Source organism: Lontra canadensis, unplaced genomic scaffold, assembly GCF_010015895.1.
Source record: "Lontra canadensis isolate GAN:19392208 unplaced genomic scaffold, GSC_riverotter_1.0 scaffold19, whole genome shotgun sequence".
In the NCBI taxonomy this organism is placed as follows: domain Eukaryota; kingdom Metazoa; phylum Chordata; class Mammalia; order Carnivora; family Mustelidae; genus Lontra; species Lontra canadensis.
Window position 1 is genome coordinate 14,828,632 of NW_022631013.1, and position 17,939 is coordinate 14,846,570.

Consider the following 17,939-nt stretch of genomic DNA (forward strand, 5'->3'; position numbering starts at 1 on the left):
AGCACGGGCACATAGTAATTATCCATACATGGAGTTTCACTTACTGAACTACAGGGAAATTAAGGGCAACCTTCTTGTCTTTACTCCCATAAGCTGAATGGAACCCTCCCTCCAAGGGTCTTGGATAGACCTTGGCTAGTGACCAGCAATTATTCATCTACTTGTCTATATTCCCCACTGGGCTGGGAGTTCGTAAGGAAGGGGCCACACAGTAGTCCTTTCCATGCTTCCAGCTCCTGGCACCCACCCCAGGGGCTGCCAAAAGAGTGAATAAACGTACGAACAAATACATCTCTGATAGGTTAAAAATCAAAAAGTATTAAAAAAAAATCAAAATTGGGGGCGGGCGCACGTGTAGGGGGGGGGGGGGGGGGGGAGCGGGGAGGGGGTTGGGGAGCACATCCATCATAGCTCCAAGCAATTCTCAGGGTTACTATCTGAGAATCACCAGGACGACTTGTCAATAATGTGAATTCCTGGGTCCTACCACAAAGCCATTGGATCAGAAGTTCTGGGCGGGGCTGGGGAATCAGAACTTTGAACGAAGTGCCCTGGGATCTTCTCATACATCTCGAAGGTTAGGAATGTTGCCCTAGAGAAACCTTCTGGGATTGTTTCTGGGATGAGCTGGGATTGTCGGAATGCCCTGGGATTTTGATACTTAAATAGCCAACTCCAGCCTGAGTTTCTGTGTACACATCTGGCAGAAGAGGGGTTTTCATGTGGGGAAGTATTCTGAGATTTGCCGACCATAGAGAGGTAGGAGGTAATAATAACAGGGCCAAAGCTCAGAACAGCACACTCAGGGAATCAGAGGCAGACAGGATCCCCCAGACCTTCAGTGTACAGGTGGGAAACAAAATCCCCCTCCCAGTGTTTCTGAGAAGGGTAGCTGGGAGGAGAGCTCCTAAGAAGGTAAAACAGAACTGGGCCCCGAGCTAATGCCAGTGTCCCAATCAAGGATGCATGAAAGAAATGGAAGAAACCTCTTCTTTAGCACGCCAACCGGGAACCACAGGCCCAGCTCCCAGACCAGAGTGTGCACATGGAATCAATTGAAATTGAGTCACGGATATAATTAATTTAATGTGTTTAAACGATTTTCCGTATAGTAAACACGCTGAATGAGGGTGACCCAGAATAAAGTGCTTGCCTGAGAGTGGAAAAATGGACACCGTGTGTGCTGTATAATGAAAACCCTTCAGCATATAGAAAATGCTGCGATTTATTTCCACCTCCCATTCCTTTCCTTTCCAACTCTTTATTTATGGCTGAACTTGGCCTTCTGTGGTCTCCTTGGACCACAGAGACACTTTTTATTTTGTCAGAAGATGTCCTTTCTTCTCTGATCAGAAGACTGTTTTAATGAAACCTGTCTGCAGCCCAGTGACAAGCACATATTAATATGTGACAAAGGGGATCAGCGGGAAGGGGAAAAAAGTACAGAAATGTTTCACTGCTGTAATCCCTTTCTCCAGGAAAGGGGAACGGGCACAATGAGAAGGGAAGGAAGGTGGCATGGGGTGTGGTGGGGACAAGCGCTCAGCGGAACCACCCTCCTGGCTCTGCCCAACCGTCCCTCCAGGGGACTTTGCAAGCTCTCTCTCTGGACCTCAGATACTCATCTACAACCGGAGGGGGTTAAACCTGAGGATTTTAAAGAGCGCTTCCAATCCGGATGTTCGCGGGGTTATGAATTACAAACCGGAACGGGCATAAATACACATCAAGCAATTTCTCATTAAAAAGAAACTCATCTTCAAGCTGTGCCAAGTGTTCATGTGGTCTTATCTAATTGCTCATCGAGTGCCGATTTGGTATTGTTTGGCTTAGATGAAAGGGAGCCCTTGGAAGTGGTTATAAATGATCTCCCACTAAGAAACATGGGGCATCTGGGCAAAATGCCGAGTGCTGGGATGAGGAGGGCCGCAGAATGTTTCCTAGACTCTGTAGCTCTCTATCCAGAGATCTGGCTACAGATACTATGGATTCCTTCCATTAGATAAGACACAAAGCGTGGCGAGATGACCCGAAGAGGTGTACCCACTTTTTCAGACAGCTCTGCCACAGTGGTCCTGAGGTAGAACAGGTGAGTCCCACCGTTCCTGAGGCTCAGTCTGTGTTTGTACCAGAAGAGAGAGGAGCTCTGGGGCACCCGTGGGGCCCTTGTGGGGGTAGGGGTGGGGGTGGGGTCTCAGGGGTTGCTGGAAAGGAGGCCAGACAACCAAGGCCTTGGGCTCCTCCTCTTTCCCACTGAAAGGCTTCTCTCTAATCTGTATTACGTACCAGCACCACGTGAGATTTTATAAGAGTTTCTGAGGATAAACACTTTTTTTTTGAAATCACATTCTCAAAAGCTGTTCAAGTTCACCGTCTGAATGCAGGCCGTGCTATACACACAGCTATTGCCCGTAACTATTCAGAGCCTTGACGTCTGAACTGTGGGAGCAGAGCCCAAGAGCTGTCAGGTCAAGAGTGGCTCTAGTCTGCGGTGTTGGCAGCTGCCTCCCCACCCCAGAGGCATTGCTCAAACTGCAGTGCCCATCAGCACCCCCTGGAGGTTCTGTTAAACCCCAGGGGCGGGGCCCTTACCTCAGACTGATTCAGTGCCTCTGGCGTTGGGCTGGAGAAAGTGCATTTCTTTTTTTTTTTTTTTTTTTTAATTCAATTAAAAGATTTTATTTATTTACTTGAGAGAGCGAGAGAGAGAGAGAGAGAGAGAGCAAGAGAGAGAGAGAGAGAGAGAGCAAGCATGAGAGGGTAGAGGGTCAGAGGGAGAAGCAGACTCCCCGCTGAGCAGGGATCCTGATGTGAGACTCATGAACTGAGCTGAAGGCAGCCGCTTAACCAACTGAGCCACCCAGGAGTCCCAAGAAAATGTATTTCTACCGGTGCCCAGGGTACTGACAGTCAAGGTGTACTTTGAGAATTTGTAGCCTATAAGATGAAGGCCAGCCTCCTCAGCTTGTTCCTTCAAAAGTGGGCCCCAGCTTACCTTCCCAGACACATCCTCCTCCTTTCCAATTATCCCCACAAAGTAATTGTCCCTGTACACACTCACGCATCTCTCCTTCGCTCACCACGCTCCATCTGGCCAGACTGCCGGCCCCCTCTCTGCATGGCTAAGGCACAGCCACACTTTTCCTCCAGAGAGCTCCCTGACTTGTTCATCCATGGTCACAGAAACCTCTCTGGGCTCACACGTTTTCTCCCAGGGTGCTGAGCCCTTTAAATTCTCATTACCACCTGTGTCCTAGTCTTGCAACTGCATTCGGACCACGGGCTCGGGGACAGGGAGCCCATCTTGTCCACCTCGGCATCCACGTCACTATCTACAGCCTCAGCTCCCGCACCCCATGGCCTACCAGACCAACCACCAGCAAGCCTGAGTGCACACACAAAGGAGTACGAACATTTAAGGAATACACCAATCAACTCATCTTGTGTACTCTTCTTAATACCCCAAGACAGACTGATTCTCTAAATGACTCTTTACATTAGAACACAAGACAGGACTTGAGCCATTTCAACCTTTTCTTTAGGCAAATTTTCCCTATTTTCTGAGAGCAGAGTTAGTGAGAAACACACCATCACGAGACGCGATGAAATGCCACTGATGTCCACTACCCGAAGGTAGGATAACGCAGCAAGTAGGAGCTAGACCCAGGTTCAAATCCCAGTTCTCCTTCTGACTGGCAGTAAAACGTAAATGCTCTGCGGTCCAGGCTCCTCACCTCTAATGGTGGTAACAACAGCATCGACTTCCTATGGATGGCACACAGAGGCAGTGAGATCATTTTTAACGCTAACAACCCTCGCACGGGCCTAGCATTGGGCAGACATTATCTAACCTACAGGAAGTGCTTAGTGAAGTATGTGGCCCAGCATAAACATTAAAGAGATGTTAGCAATTATCATCATTGTTTATTTTGCCAACTTCTGTGCAAGACGTAGATAACTCCCGGATAAGAAACTTGAGGATCACAGCAAGCAGCCTGCTCAAAAAATATAAGCAGTTTTCACTTTGCGATGGTTCATTTTTACACCTACCTCATAAGGTAGGTCCTATTTCCATTTCAGGAAGGAAAACTCTATGGTTTGGAGATGGTACCTTGAAAGACCCAGGCCTGGAACCTGACTTTGGGTCAGGAGCTCTTGCTGCCCCCACCATCCCCCCACCTGGTGAATTTCAACTGCTCTGTGTTCAACCTGCTCTCACAGCGCCCTTTGTAATCCGCGACCTATAGAGAAGCATCTTCCCAGCCTGTCAGAGAGTGTCCCCGAACCTGTCCCTCATAGCAGCAGCTCTGCAATCCAATAACCCACAGGAAGTTACTTCAGTGATCAGAGAAAAGGGACCGCGTCTCAAAGGGCATGTGACTCAGCCCCCTCTTGCCTTGTACATCTCCAAGGGGCACTAAGGAAAGCAGAAGCTGGGGTGTGGGACTGACCGTGACCCCGAAGAAGTTGGTCTCGTTCATGGCATTGAGGATGATCCTGCCCAGTGTGTGGTCCGTGTAGTTGAAATCCTGGATCCGCTGGTGCCGGCTGCTGGCGTGCAACGTCTCCATGGCCCTCTGCAGCGTCTTGGCAATAACCCAGATGCCGTCATAGGCGTACCCGTGGAACTTGCTAGGCCCCACGCCTGACCGCTTGTTGTTGTACTCTCTCTCATACTGCTGCGGGGTCTGTAAAACAGGGAGGTGGGGGAGGCAGGTTACAGCCGGCAGGGACATCAGGCACAAATGCTTACTGTGAGCCACGCGTGGTGCCAGGCCCTTCCTGGACATTATCTCATTTAATGTGCTCAACAACTTCATACAGTGGGGACTATTATTGTCCCCGCTTTACAGATGAGAGAACAGATTCAGGGAAGTTGACTTGCCCAGGACCACGCGGCCCATGAGTGGCAAGGCTGAGACCCTGGCTGTCTAGCAAGGCTACGGAGAAAAAACAATGCCCCCTAACCAGGCGTCCCTGTCATATTTGCAGGGCCTGGAGCTACAGTCCCAGTGGAGGACCACGTTCCATGTGTCTACATATTTAAGTTATAGACTAGCAAGTAAACCACTTGATAAAATATTTTCTATCTCTCTGTCATAATTAATATACCTTCCTAATGATCTGGAATGGCAAATTTGAGTTCAGAATTCTGGGGCTCCTTCAAGCTTCAGGTGGGACACAGAGGCACAGGGGGAGCTGGCCTTGCTGTGGGGCCCACCCCTGCCGCCCAGTCAGGCTCAGTCCACACGTCCTCCCCTTCTAGCATCAGAGACCTTTAACCACCCCAGAGGTGCAGCCCAGCCTCAAGAGGGCCAACCCTGGCAAGAGGCTCCCTGGCTCTGGAAGGGGTTCCAGTGGCTCGTGTAGGGAATTCAGGATGTGATGTAGGAGGGAGGGAGTGCAGGCTTGGGGGTAGGAGGTATGTTCTAGGGGGTTGCAGATTCGAGCCCCCGGGGCCCAAGTAAGGCCTGCCTAGAGCATGGGGCCTAGGGCTGGTCCCCGGTGCCCAGATGTCAGACCCTACACTGTGCCCCTCCTCTTTCCTCTTCTGTAATACAGCAAGGTCTGTGAATAATTCAGCATTCTGTAAAAAAGAATTCTTTTCTCCCATTGAACAGAATGTCATAAAAGAATTTCATTGGTGATATTAACATTCTGATTGTGGCCACAAAGTAATGAAAACCTTTTTACTCTAGTTGCTGAGGCTTACACATCTAAATGGACACCACTCCAGGGAAACCCATCACCCTCAACCTTTCCACGGGCCTCTCAAGTCACTTCTAAACTCCTCTGCCAGAAATGTCATCAGAGCACACGGCTTAGTCTTTGGAAAAAACCTTCTTGGGGACAAATCACATATAGAAACCATTGACTCATTGTCAGGTTATACTGGGAAGGGTTCGTAGAGATGGTCACACATGCTCCCTCCACCTGCAGCCTGAGGCACAGAGAGGTCCAGAGACTTGCCCAAAGTCACACAGTGTATGTGCATGTATGTGCGTGTGTGTGCATGTGCACGCATGTGTGTGTGTGTGCGCGCGTGTGTGTAGTTACACTGGTTCCATTCCCCCTCTGCTACTTCTTTCATTATTGACTTTTGAGAGCAGAATTGCTTTTTTGCAAACGACCCCAAGTTGTCTGGGGCCAGGTCTAGTTGGTCTAGTTGGGCCAGGTCAAGTTGTCTAGGCCCGAGGAGGGTGGTGAGGCTAGGCCCTCAGGGGCTGGGTCTCGTAGATGGAGCCCAAGTGAGTCTCTTGCCCTTGGTTCATTCACACGTGCCTGGGGACAGCCACATGCTTCCAACTGTGGACCCTGTAGTAGGTGAGGAATTCTGCCTGACCAAACGGGAACGCTGGCGTCCCAGCAACAGCTCCCTCTCCTTTTTTGCTTCAGCTCCCACTGGATGACTCAGGTCTTATGCCCGTTGACAGTTTTCCTTGGAAATGCATCAGGTCCAGCCATCACATTTGTTCGTCACTCAAAACACACAGCAGAAACTCCTGAATCTGAGGGTTCCTCAAGGAGCCAGCACTGTCTCTGTCTCCAGCCTTACTCAGGGTCCTGAGCCACTCCTCACTGTCCCTCACACCCTCCCCCTGCCCCCTCACACTCTCACACAGGGCCGGCTTTCAGCTCTTGCCTTCCTCTCTCCTCCCGGAGGGGAGCACGTGGGCTCCCTTATGAGGCACACTCTGTCCCTTAGACCTCTTGTGTCCTTTGATCACATCAAGTTTGTTCGCACCTCAGGGCTTTTGCACCAGCTGTTTCCTCTACCAGAAAGCTTCTCCAGCTTGTTGCATGATATTCTCCACAAATGTCAACACTTGTCGCTTCTCATGGGTGGCTTCCCTGATCCACCCTTTCTAAAAACCCCTCACCGCAGGCATTCTCTACCCACTGGTTTACTGCCCTTTTCACTACCTGCATCTCTCCTACTTATTGTTTTATTTGCATATTGTCTGTTGTTCTAGCCCTCCCTCCTCCTCCTCTCCCCGGCCCCCACAACTAGAATTAAGCTCCATGGGGTCAGGATGTTTTCTGTCTTGATCACTGAGGTATTATCAGAACCTAGAACAGTACCTACAGAAACCCTTCCCAACCCTCAATTTCTCCATCTGAAAAATGAGGAGGTGGGATCATGTGATCTGGAAGTTTCCCCTTGGCAACATAGGTAGGAGCCTGGCACGGTGATAAGGACAGAGGATTTGGAAGCAGGCAGGTCTGCCCTCCAGCTCTGGCTCTGCGGTTTGCTAACCGTGACCTGGGCTGAGGTCCTCTCTCCTTCACGTCTCTGTGTCCTTCCTTGTTGGGTGCCCATTAGGATTCAGTGACACAAAGCATGCAGAGTGTCCAGCCCAATGTCCAGGACATGCTGGTGTTCTACCAATGCCACCCACTGTTACTAACATAACAGTAAAGGTGGCTTACCAGACCCTCACGCAGCTGGAGCAGCTGCTAACCTTGGATGCCCCAAGGAGCCAAGGTAGCGCTGACTTCTGTGCCGACAGAGGCCATTGGTCTGCCAGTGCAAGCATGCTCTGCTTTACTCCCATAACCAGTCTCCAATCATTGGACCTTTAGGCTGTTTTGAATTTGTCCCAATTATAGGACTACAAAAAGCATCCTTGGATCTAAATTTTCTGAACACATACTTGTACTTATTTTTTCAGAATAAATTCCCAGAAGTATAATTGCTGAGGCAAAGAGTAGAACAAACTTAAACATAGTCCATCCATATTTGGGCCAAGACATTCTCCCCAAATATGAGAAATTAAAATCCTCCTGGGTATGAAAGTACCCATTTCCCTGCACCCTTGACAATTATAATAATTACAAAGTTAAGAATTGTCAGTTTGTTAGATTAAGGGGAAAAAGTTCATCCCCCTTTTTAATTTGCATCTCTCTAATGATTAGAGTGAGCTCCTTTCCAATACTGATAGGTAATTTTTATTTCTTGGGTGCTTCTCTTCTTCCTTCCATATTGCTATGGTGAAAATCATATCTTTTAATGTTTTGTTTAAATGCATTCTTATTGTTTTTCTATCTTTTACTATTTGACTATATTTTCTTTGATTTTTAAATATGATTTGGATCTATTTCTGGTTATTAATTTCACTATTGGTTATGTTAAAAGTATTACAAATTACTTGAATTTGTTTTTCTCTATTTGCTTTAAGTGTACAAGTTCTGAGGCCCCTTTGACTTCTTCTCTCTTGGATTTTGCTCCTGTGAGCTTTCTCTGATGTATACAAAAGCATCGAGGGCTGCTGGTGTCTGTATTTGAGTCCTGTTTGTTCGACCTAATAATTATATTCCATGATGTTTCCAGACCTCTTCCCTACCCAGAACATGCCACTGGGTCATCCTTTCTATTACCCTTTTAAAGTCAGGGGGCCAGACCTGAGGCAAACTCTCAGTGCAGTTACATCAAGGGATAAATGAGTATAATTTTTTAACTTCCTTAATGTCGTTTACTGGGGTCATTTTTTGTGGATACTGTAGGGGGAACAAAATCATATCATTTCTTTAGTATGACCTTGGAGCAAACACAAGCCTCTGTGTATACTTTTTACATGTGTACTTGTAAATCCACATCTTTCTAGCTCATAACACTGTTCTTCATCCAGTGGGTGAGGGGCAGGAGGTCGGGGGAGAACAATGGAAATATGGCTGTTGACCTCATTTCTGTGGGAAGAGTCCTTGGAAAGGGACAGGTGTAGCTAAGCCCGGAAAGATGACCTCATTCTCACTGTCTTAGCAAGCTCCGAGTTGAAGTCATTGCCACCACATTATATCCCAGGCCATTCATCACTTCCCAGGTGATGCCAGCACCAATCACCCTTGGGCAAAACAATGACAGCAGAAAGAAACACTCTCACAATTGTCTAGGGAAAAGTGGTAGTTGTTCTTCGAGCGGGCCTCCGATAATTCGGGGCAGAAGAATTTCTTCCATTGTACAGCTGACACTGAAGGCTGATTAATTACTCATTCTCTGAGGTCAGGTTTATCATGAGATGCTAAAAGTTTCTGAGAAAATAACTTTATATAGATAGTCCCAATTACTGACAGGTTGTGCTCCAGCATATTTTTGAAAGGCAGTTGTTGGAATTTGGAACATATTTTTCCACAGAAACTATGTTATAAATAGTGGTTAGGCTCCCAGGCTAGCCCACACAAGTTTGCTAACCCACAATGTGACTAAACCTTATGGGTCTGTCATTCCAACAGAGCCAAGCAGAGTCCTGCTTTCAGAGAGAGAGGGGCCTCATGGACAGAAGACAGCAGAAGGTGAAGAACCCACCCCCTTCCACATCTCCAGCTGCCATCCCCAGACTGGCAAAACTGGTAGAGTTTCTCTTTAGCATCCCCTGTGGGATTTTGGGATTACAGAGTCTTCTTTGGGAGGTACATTTGGGGGGGGGCGTTATTTAGTCTCCTTGTTCCTGTACCCCGGTTTGTAGATCACCTGGGGCCCTTGTTAAATGCAGATGTCACAGCCTTCCATTTTGTTTTGGTATGTCCATGGGATAATTTCAGAATCTGTATTTCTATCAAGCTTCCAAGATCTCAAGAATATACAAATTGGTTATCACTGATTGAGTCCCTCCTACGATCTGAATATTGGGTCTTCTCAATAGCAACTTCCAGATGTTTGCTGAGCTCCGTCTTAAACTCCTCCAGTGTTGAGAAGCTCAGTCTCTCTTCAGGAAGATCTTCTGCTTAGGAGTGCTTGCCGTCTATGAGATTCGTGTTCTGGATTCAGCACCTGCAGCACCTCCCTATGACCTATATTCTGCAAGCAGTGTCTCCTTGTGGAGCTTTGGTAAGAACATCTTTTCCCTCTTATGTACAAAAGCCCCTCAAAGAGCTGAAGGCAGTGGCATGCTACCTTCTCCCCAGGGTGCTATTTTCTACCTTCGAAGCAAAATCGTCTCAGTTCACACTTCCACTCTGACTGTGATGAAATGGCTTATATCAAACCAAAGCTCCCATGAAGGACATTCAGAAAAGCAGAATAAAACATAAAAATAGCTATTCAAAGGCATCATAGAGCAACCAGGACATCTAGGACTTGAGGAACAAGATGCTAGAAAGAAGAGAATGCTTTGGGAAGAGTCCACCAATCTTTGCTGCTTTCCCTGGAGGCATGTGGTGTTTTGTAGGGAGGAAAGCTAATTGCAGGAAAACAAAGCATTGGGTCAGAGTTTCCAGCAGTCCCACAGGGAGGGGAAGACAATAAAACCTATAGTTCAGGGTTATCAGGATAGCAATGCTTGTAGGACCAATGTGTTAGGAGGAAAATGAAACACCGAAAAGTGAGCCCAGTATTCAGACTGGCCTTTGACTTGAAATATTTCGTGATAGCTAAGCTGCATAAAGCAAGAGGCTGAAAAGCAAAGAAAAAGCTGTGGCTGAGGGGTTTAGAAATGAAGCAGAACTGTTTGGAGTCTCATAGTATTAGGAAAGACAAAAGTTGAACTCCAGGGCCAGTAGACACCCCAGGATTTCAGCTGATAATAATGAAGAACAAATACTAGGAATAAGAGCAAGCCAAAATAGACCAGGTCTATAAAAACAAAGACCAAGCCTGAAATCATCTCACTTCTTGATTGGATTAGGTGATCTTCCCCTAGTCTAGCTACCTTCTTAAAGAGAAATAAATCCTTTCTGAAGAAAGATAACACCATCTGTAGTCTCTACATTTTTTTTCATCTCCAATTATATTAATAAAATGTTATAGGTACACCAGGAAATAGGACCAAATAATAAAAAGAGAGAAGGAAGGAAGGAAGGCAGGCAGGCAGGCAGGAAAAAAGTGAGGAAGCAAATAAGGAAGGAAAGAATAAAGGAAAGGAGAAAAATAGATGATAGAAACAGACCCACAGATGATCCAAATCTTGAAGTTATTAGACATGACTTTTAAAGAGGAACATTTATGTGTTCAAGAAAATAGATGAAAAGATACAGAATATAACCAGAGAACTGGAAGCTATGAAAGAAAAAAAAAGGGAATAAAATGAAGAATCTAAAAATGAAAAATACAACAACTGAAATTAACTCAATAGATGAATGAAGCAGCATATTAAACACATCAGAAAGGAGGTTAGTGAACTAGATGAAAGAGTAGTAGCGGTAAACAGTAATAACTCAGACTGTAACATAGACAGGAAAAAAGGGTAGAAAATAAGAATTGAACATAAGATATGTGGAGTGTGTTGAAAATGTCTGGCATATGTGTAATTGTTGTCTTAGAATGTGAGGAAAGAGGGGTGTCTGGGTGGCTCAGTGGGTTAAGCCTCTGCCTTCAGCTCAGGTCATGATCTCAGCATCCTGAGATAGAGCCCCGCATCGGAGCAAGCTTCCACCTCTCTCTGCCTGGCTCTCTGCCTCCTTGTGATCTCTCTCTGTCAAATAAATAAATAAAAATCTTAAAAAAAAAAAAAAAGGATGTGAGAAAGAGAATAGGCAGAAACAATATTTAAAGGAATATTATGCTAGAATCTCTCCAAACATGTATCAATGCACAGATTCATGAAGTCATATGAACTCTGTGAACTATAATCAAGATAATCCCAAAGAATACCTCATTTCAGTACAACATAGTAAAACTGCCGAAGACCAAAACAAAGACAAGATCTTAAAAGCAGTTGGAGAAAAGAAGATGCATTACCTTCAAAAGAACAGTTGACTTAATAGAAACTATGGAAGCCAGAAGACAAATAATGGACTAGCTAGAATTCTATATCCCAAAATTAAAGGTGAAAGAGAGAAAATTTCAGACAACCAGAAACTGAGAGAATTTGTCTCTAGCCAACCTGCAATAAAAGAAAGACTAAGAAGAGTTCTTCAGGCAGAATGAAAGTGGTCATAAATAGAACAGAAATGCAGGGAGGAATGAGAAGTAATGGAAAGTGTAAATATGTGAGTAGATCTAAATGAAAAATGACATCAGGGCCAGGAACATCCAGGAAAGTCTTAAAGAAGAAGAACAAAGTTGTAAGATTACATGACTAAGTATCAGGTCTTATAATAAAGTTTTGGTTACTAAGACAGTGGTGCTGGCTAATGGATTTGGAAATGAACCAATGGAAGAGAATGGAAAGTTCAGGAACAGATCCACATTGTCTATAATCATTCATTTATGACAAAGTTGGCACTATAGCATGCTGGGGTGGGGGGACGGGGGGGATGATGGACTTTTAAATAAATGGTCCTGAATCAATTGGTTATCCATATGGGCAGAAAATGAGTCTTGATCTTTCCTCACACCATACATAAAATCAATTTCATGTAGATTTTCTATCTAAATGTGAAAGGGAAAAAATACTAAAAGATAAGATAGGAAAATATTTTCATGAGTGTGGGTGGGCAAAGATAGTTAAATAGAATGCAGATACACTAATCATAAAGAGGATGAATAACCTGGACTACATTAAAATTAAGAATTTCAGCTCACCAAAATACATCATTAAGCAAGTGAACATGTAAGTTCAAGAATGGGAGAAGATATAAATAATACCTACAACCCCAAGGATTCATATGCAGAATTTAAAAAGAACTACAAATCAATAAGAAACAGGCATAGAGTCCAAGTAGAAGAATGGGCAAAAGATTTGAACAGGAAATTTGTAAAAGGGGGTATCAAAATGGCCAGTAAAGATATGGAAAGATACTTAACTTCATTAGTCATCAGAGAAATGTAAATTAAAACTCAAATGAAATACCACTACACACCCACTAGATTGGCTAAAATTAAAAAGCCGACAGTACCAAATGTTGGTGAGCATGGGAACCAACTGGAGCTCTCAATCACAGCTGGTGGGTGTGTAAATTGGTACAACTACTTTAGAAATCTGTTTGGCAGGGTCTACTAAAGCTGAACATATGCATACCTTGTGACTCAGAAATTCTACCCCTACGTATGCACCCAATAGTAATTTGCACATATATTCACCAAAATACCTCAGATACCTAGAAATAAACCACAGTATGTGCAAGAATTCCATACAGAAAATTACAAAACATTTCTGAGAGAAATTAAAAATGACCTTGGTAAATGCAGGGATACACAAAACTCATGTTCATATATTACTAAGTCAATTTTTCCTGTATCAACCTACAAATTCAGTAAAATCCCAATAACAAGCCAGAGCAGATTTGTGTTTATGTGTGTGTAAACTCACTCACTACTCCCTTCTCTAGCTCTGAGGCTGCTGGTCTAAAGAAGAAAGAGAACCACAATTTGTCAAGTATCTATTGTGTGTTTTGGCACTCAGCACAATACTTTCCTCTGCTTTACTTTATCTAATCCTTATAAATCTTATACAAGATATTATTACCACAATATTGTAGATAAGAAACGATTTCAGAAAGACTTGCCCAATGTCATTGTATCACTATCACTACATCACCCAGTTCAGCTATAGAGGACAGAAAAAAAAAAATTATCAGTGACTTAGAGATAGTTTATTTTTCTCTCACAGTAAACCTGTCCATGTGTCGGCAGAGGACAGCTGCCATAGCAGCCCTATAGTGTAATCAGGGACTCAGCTCCTATCTGCATGCAACACTGCCCTAGAATGAGGTTTCCTTTTCACAGTCACTTCTTGATCCAAGATGGCTGCTAGAACTCTAGCCATCCCATCTTTATTCCAGCCAACACAAAAAGGAGAAGGGAAAAGAAAGGCAAGCTCTCCTTTAACGGAGACTTTCAGAAGTCCAATATAACACTCCTATTTATATTCCTTGGCCAGACTTAGAATCCTGGCCATATCTAGCTACATGTGAAGCTGGGAACTGTCCTCTTTCAGCTCAGTAGCAACATACCTACTTAAAAACTAGAGTTGTGTTACTGAAGTCGACCGGGGGGGGCTATGGATATTGGTATGGACAATGAGCCATCTTTCAGAGTCTCTTAGCTGGGAAGTGGTGGGGCCCAAATTCAAATCTAACCAGTGCCCTTATTATTTATGACCCTCCACAGACTACCACACCCTTCCTCTGGAGCCCATGTTCTTCTGCTATGCCACCTGTTCCCTATCGAAGTGAATTCCTAGGGAAGCAAAGGGAACAAGAGCTTCATGGGGAAGGTAGGAGTGGCAGTGATGTTGTGAAGGATGGCCTCCTCAGGGAGCCTGCCTACTTTTCCATGGCCACTTCCTTTCCTCCTCTCCAGAGCCCAGAGCATCCCAGAAGTCCCACATTCAGGGAGCTCACATGGCAGTGACAAGGAGATGGGTGCAGCTTTTCCTGGCTCTTCACTGAGGACTCACTTGATTTGTATTTCCTCTGTTTCTACCATATTGAATCAAAAGTCACGGTGGTTGTAGAAGCTTCTTGACAGATAACATTACAAAACTCTTCCAAAGAATGAGCCCGTGCACTTGATGGGGGATTGGGGTCACCTCTGATGTCCCCAGTGATTCCAGGGTTCTGTGAACATCTTCATCTGGTGTCTTGGTCCAGCTCTGTGCCTCAGCAGGAAAATGGGGAAAATGTCCAGGGAAGCTGAGCCAACACCAGAGAAACCTGGCCAGAGTTGTAAAGGCTCACAATGGAAACAAGCCTAACGGGACTTTGGAAAGGGAAAGCTGATAGTGGAAGTCACCCATGTCAAAGAGTTCCTATGGGGGACCAGACTGGTAATGGGGAATCTCAGTGAGAATGAACCAGACGGTAAGTGCCCAGAGGCTGTCCTTATGAGGTTCCAGAAGACTGAGCTCTGAATGTGCTCGGGGAAGCCCAAAGGTCTACATTTGTCTCATCATTGGAAATTCCAATAGGAAGAGACTGATGAGGATGCTCTGGAGGCCTGTGATCTTCTTATTCCTCTTACCAGAACTCTCTTGGGTGCCAATGAGAGAATCAGGGACGGCCTGACTAGCAACAAGTATATGGGAGGGGGAGCCTTAGAGAGCACATTCCAAGAGGGGCCACTATTTTGCCTGATTCTGCAAACTTCTCTACCAGGAGTCACCTTTAACCCAGGGATTTCAAGGTTTAACGTGACGACCATGTCCCACAACGCGCTGTGAGAACCCAGTACCATATTTACACAGAGCCAGAGAACTTAGCTACGAAAAGACCCCAGGAGTTACCTGGCCCATATCTCTCATTTTCAGTTGGGAAACTAAGGCTGAAGTGGAGGTGGGGGGAGGAGAATGACTAGGTGTTGGAGGCAGATTAATTGGTGGGAATGACAGGATTTGTGCCAGATCTCTTGATCGCCAGACCCACGCTTTTCTGTTATGCCACCTACCAGTACCACTACCACTAGTGGCCCACTGAGACAGAAAGGGCTGATTTGGGTGCATTCCTTTCTAACCCTGTCACAAGTCTTGGGTGGAGAGCATGGAAGAGGGGAAGGGGCTCTGGGTAGGGAATGAGCAGTCCTGGCCTCAGGTCCTGGGGCTGTCCCTGACTTGCCGGCTGACTGTATCAGTGTCTTGGGGCTGCCACGGCAAATTTCTGCCACGGCAAATTTCCACAAACAGGATGGCTTGAAACAACATCAGTTTATTCTCTCCCAGGACTGGAGGCCAGGAGTACAAAACCCCGGTGTCAGCAGGGTTGGTTCCCTCTGGAGGCTCTGAGGGAGGATCCAGCCCATGCTTCTCTCCCAGCTCCTGGTGGCTGCCGGTTATCCCTGGAGTTCTTTTTCTTGTGGATGAACCACTCTGGTTTCTGCCAGTGCCGTCACATGACCACCTCAGTGTGGGAAACCTCCCCCTGCCTTTCTCTTACAAGGACCCTTGCCATTGCATGTAGGGTTTCCCTGGATAGTCTAGGACGACCTCAAGATCCCTAAATTAATTATATCTGCAAAGATGCTTTTTCCAAATAAGGTCATGTTCACACATTCCAAGGATTAGGACATCTTTTTAGGGGCCACTATTCAAACCACTACAAGGATCTTGGGTATGTCCCTTTCCATTTCTGCTGCTTAGCTTCCTTAATGAGAATGGCAAGAACTCACTGTCTTGCTTCTACAAGTGTCTGTTTAACTTCATGGGCACCGATGGACCCCAAACTGTAAGCCTCAGCTCAGCAGCCTGCGTCCCCAGCAGTCATGTATAACACAAGTTCAAATTCAAGAACCATATCCCACCCCTCCAAACCTTCCTTTGACCATAGACTCTTGGAGATGAATGGGGGAACTTGGCTGTGGTCAGACCACAAATAAGAATGCTTTATTCAACCACAGGCCCCACGCCGCAGGGAGAGAACAGCCACGAGAGCAAGCACAGAGGATGGGCCGAGTGTGAACCGAGCTTGACACACACACAACATGTTCAAGGCCAGGACCAGAGGGAGGCGAGCAAGGGGTGGAAATGAAGAGGGAGCCAAATACCTCAGTAATCAAGCAAAAGACCCTTTAAGGCAGTATTTTTTAAAAAAATCAAAATGAATACAAAAAGGAAAATCTGTGATGATTAAAACATCAACATTTTAAATAAAGACAAGATCCAGTCTTGCAATTGTGTGACTTAAATCACTTAGCTCTCCCTAATCCCAGTCCTGGGAACCTTACCTTTGTTTAAAATGATGTTTTGTTCATCATGGATTTTTTTTTCTTTGGTGTGTGTTAATTTTGAATTTTAAAAAATACTGCATTATAATACTTTACATCTTGATTACTGAGGTTTTTAGCATCGCCTTAAATTTTGCCATTAGGCTTTGCACTGGGTATGTGAATTACAAATAGAGGGACTGGGGCTGTTTAGTTTTGGACAAGGGACATCTCTGGGGATATGGTTGCCATCCATAGGACCCATGTGGGCCCTGAGGGACCAGTGGGGGAAATTCAGGGAGAAGTAGAGAGTCTTCTGCTTCTAGATGGGTCTGAGAATCTGATGGGAGGTTGGTCTAGATAACCCATAGGAGAGCCCTAAAATTCTCTGATTTCAAGAGGCAGATGCCCTAGATTTTCCTGCATAACTTCAATCAGCTTGTAACCTCAGGATAATGTAAGAAATGCTGTCTCTTGCTTCAAACACCTCAGAGACAGGGACTGGGTGTCCCGGAATTTTGGAAGCTGCCCCACGTGGGGCCCTGGTTCTGCTCTAATGGCACAGCTCCATTCTGGGAGGCCAATGAGTGGGTCACTGTGGGGTGAAGTGAACAGCCCAGGAATACCTACAAAGCGTTCCATTCCCAGGCACAGAGTTATGGGGGATGAGGTCAGCTTCAGCACCAGTCCCAAATAAAAACCATTAGAATGAAAAAAATTAAAATGAAAGTCGGTGACCTGGAAGATGTTGTTATAAAGTCAGAGCACTTCCTCTAACAGATACTGTTAAAAAAACGGTCTTCCCAAAACGCATTTCTGTGTACAGCTCGCATCCATGCATGCTCACCCACCCAGTAACATCCATGCTCCTTAGAACAACATTCAGGGGCTTTCTCTGGAATCTTTGACCAGTACTCCCCTCGGCTTTACAGAGCTTGCATGCAATCATTTCTGTCTTTGGTCTCCTAAAGTCCTCAGTTCAGTTATGCTGTCTGCTTGCATGGAATGTTTTTCTCTTAGTTTTTGTAATTTTCCTCAAATTTTACATTATTTTGAGATTAGAGTCCAGGCTGTCCCTGGACTCAAGTTTTTGCTAATAAACTACAAACTTTGACGCCTTTAAAAATAACACTTACTGAAATAAAATGAGTTCTTTCCATACATTATTCAGCATCTCAGAAAACTTTCTACATGCTCATTGATTTTTGTGTGAAAATATTTCTTCCAACATTTTCCAGCTGGAGTGTTTTCCCAACATCCCTCAGGTGCCAGCGTGATCTAAAGAGTTGTTTACAAAATGTGTTCTCATGATTGGCCATTTTTTTGGAGAAATCAATAAATCATTCTTACAGAGCTGGCTCTGATTGAGATTAACTAATGGGGAAAAATTATATACAAAAATTTTATATAGCTTTGCCATGAAGTT

General features: G+C 45.2%; 1 protein-coding gene across 1 annotated transcript in view; it reads right to left on the minus strand.

Moving 5' to 3' along the window:
* Positions 1-17,939, minus strand: part of GABBR2 (gamma-aminobutyric acid type B receptor subunit 2) — a 336,043-nt gene that overhangs the window by 127,934 nt on the left and 190,170 nt on the right. Inside the window, exon 7 of the mRNA XM_032860690.1 lies at positions 4,452-4,688. Coding sequence (XP_032716581.1) covers positions 4,452-4,688 — 237 coding nt within the window. The remainder of the gene's footprint in view (positions 1-4,451; positions 4,689-17,939) is intronic.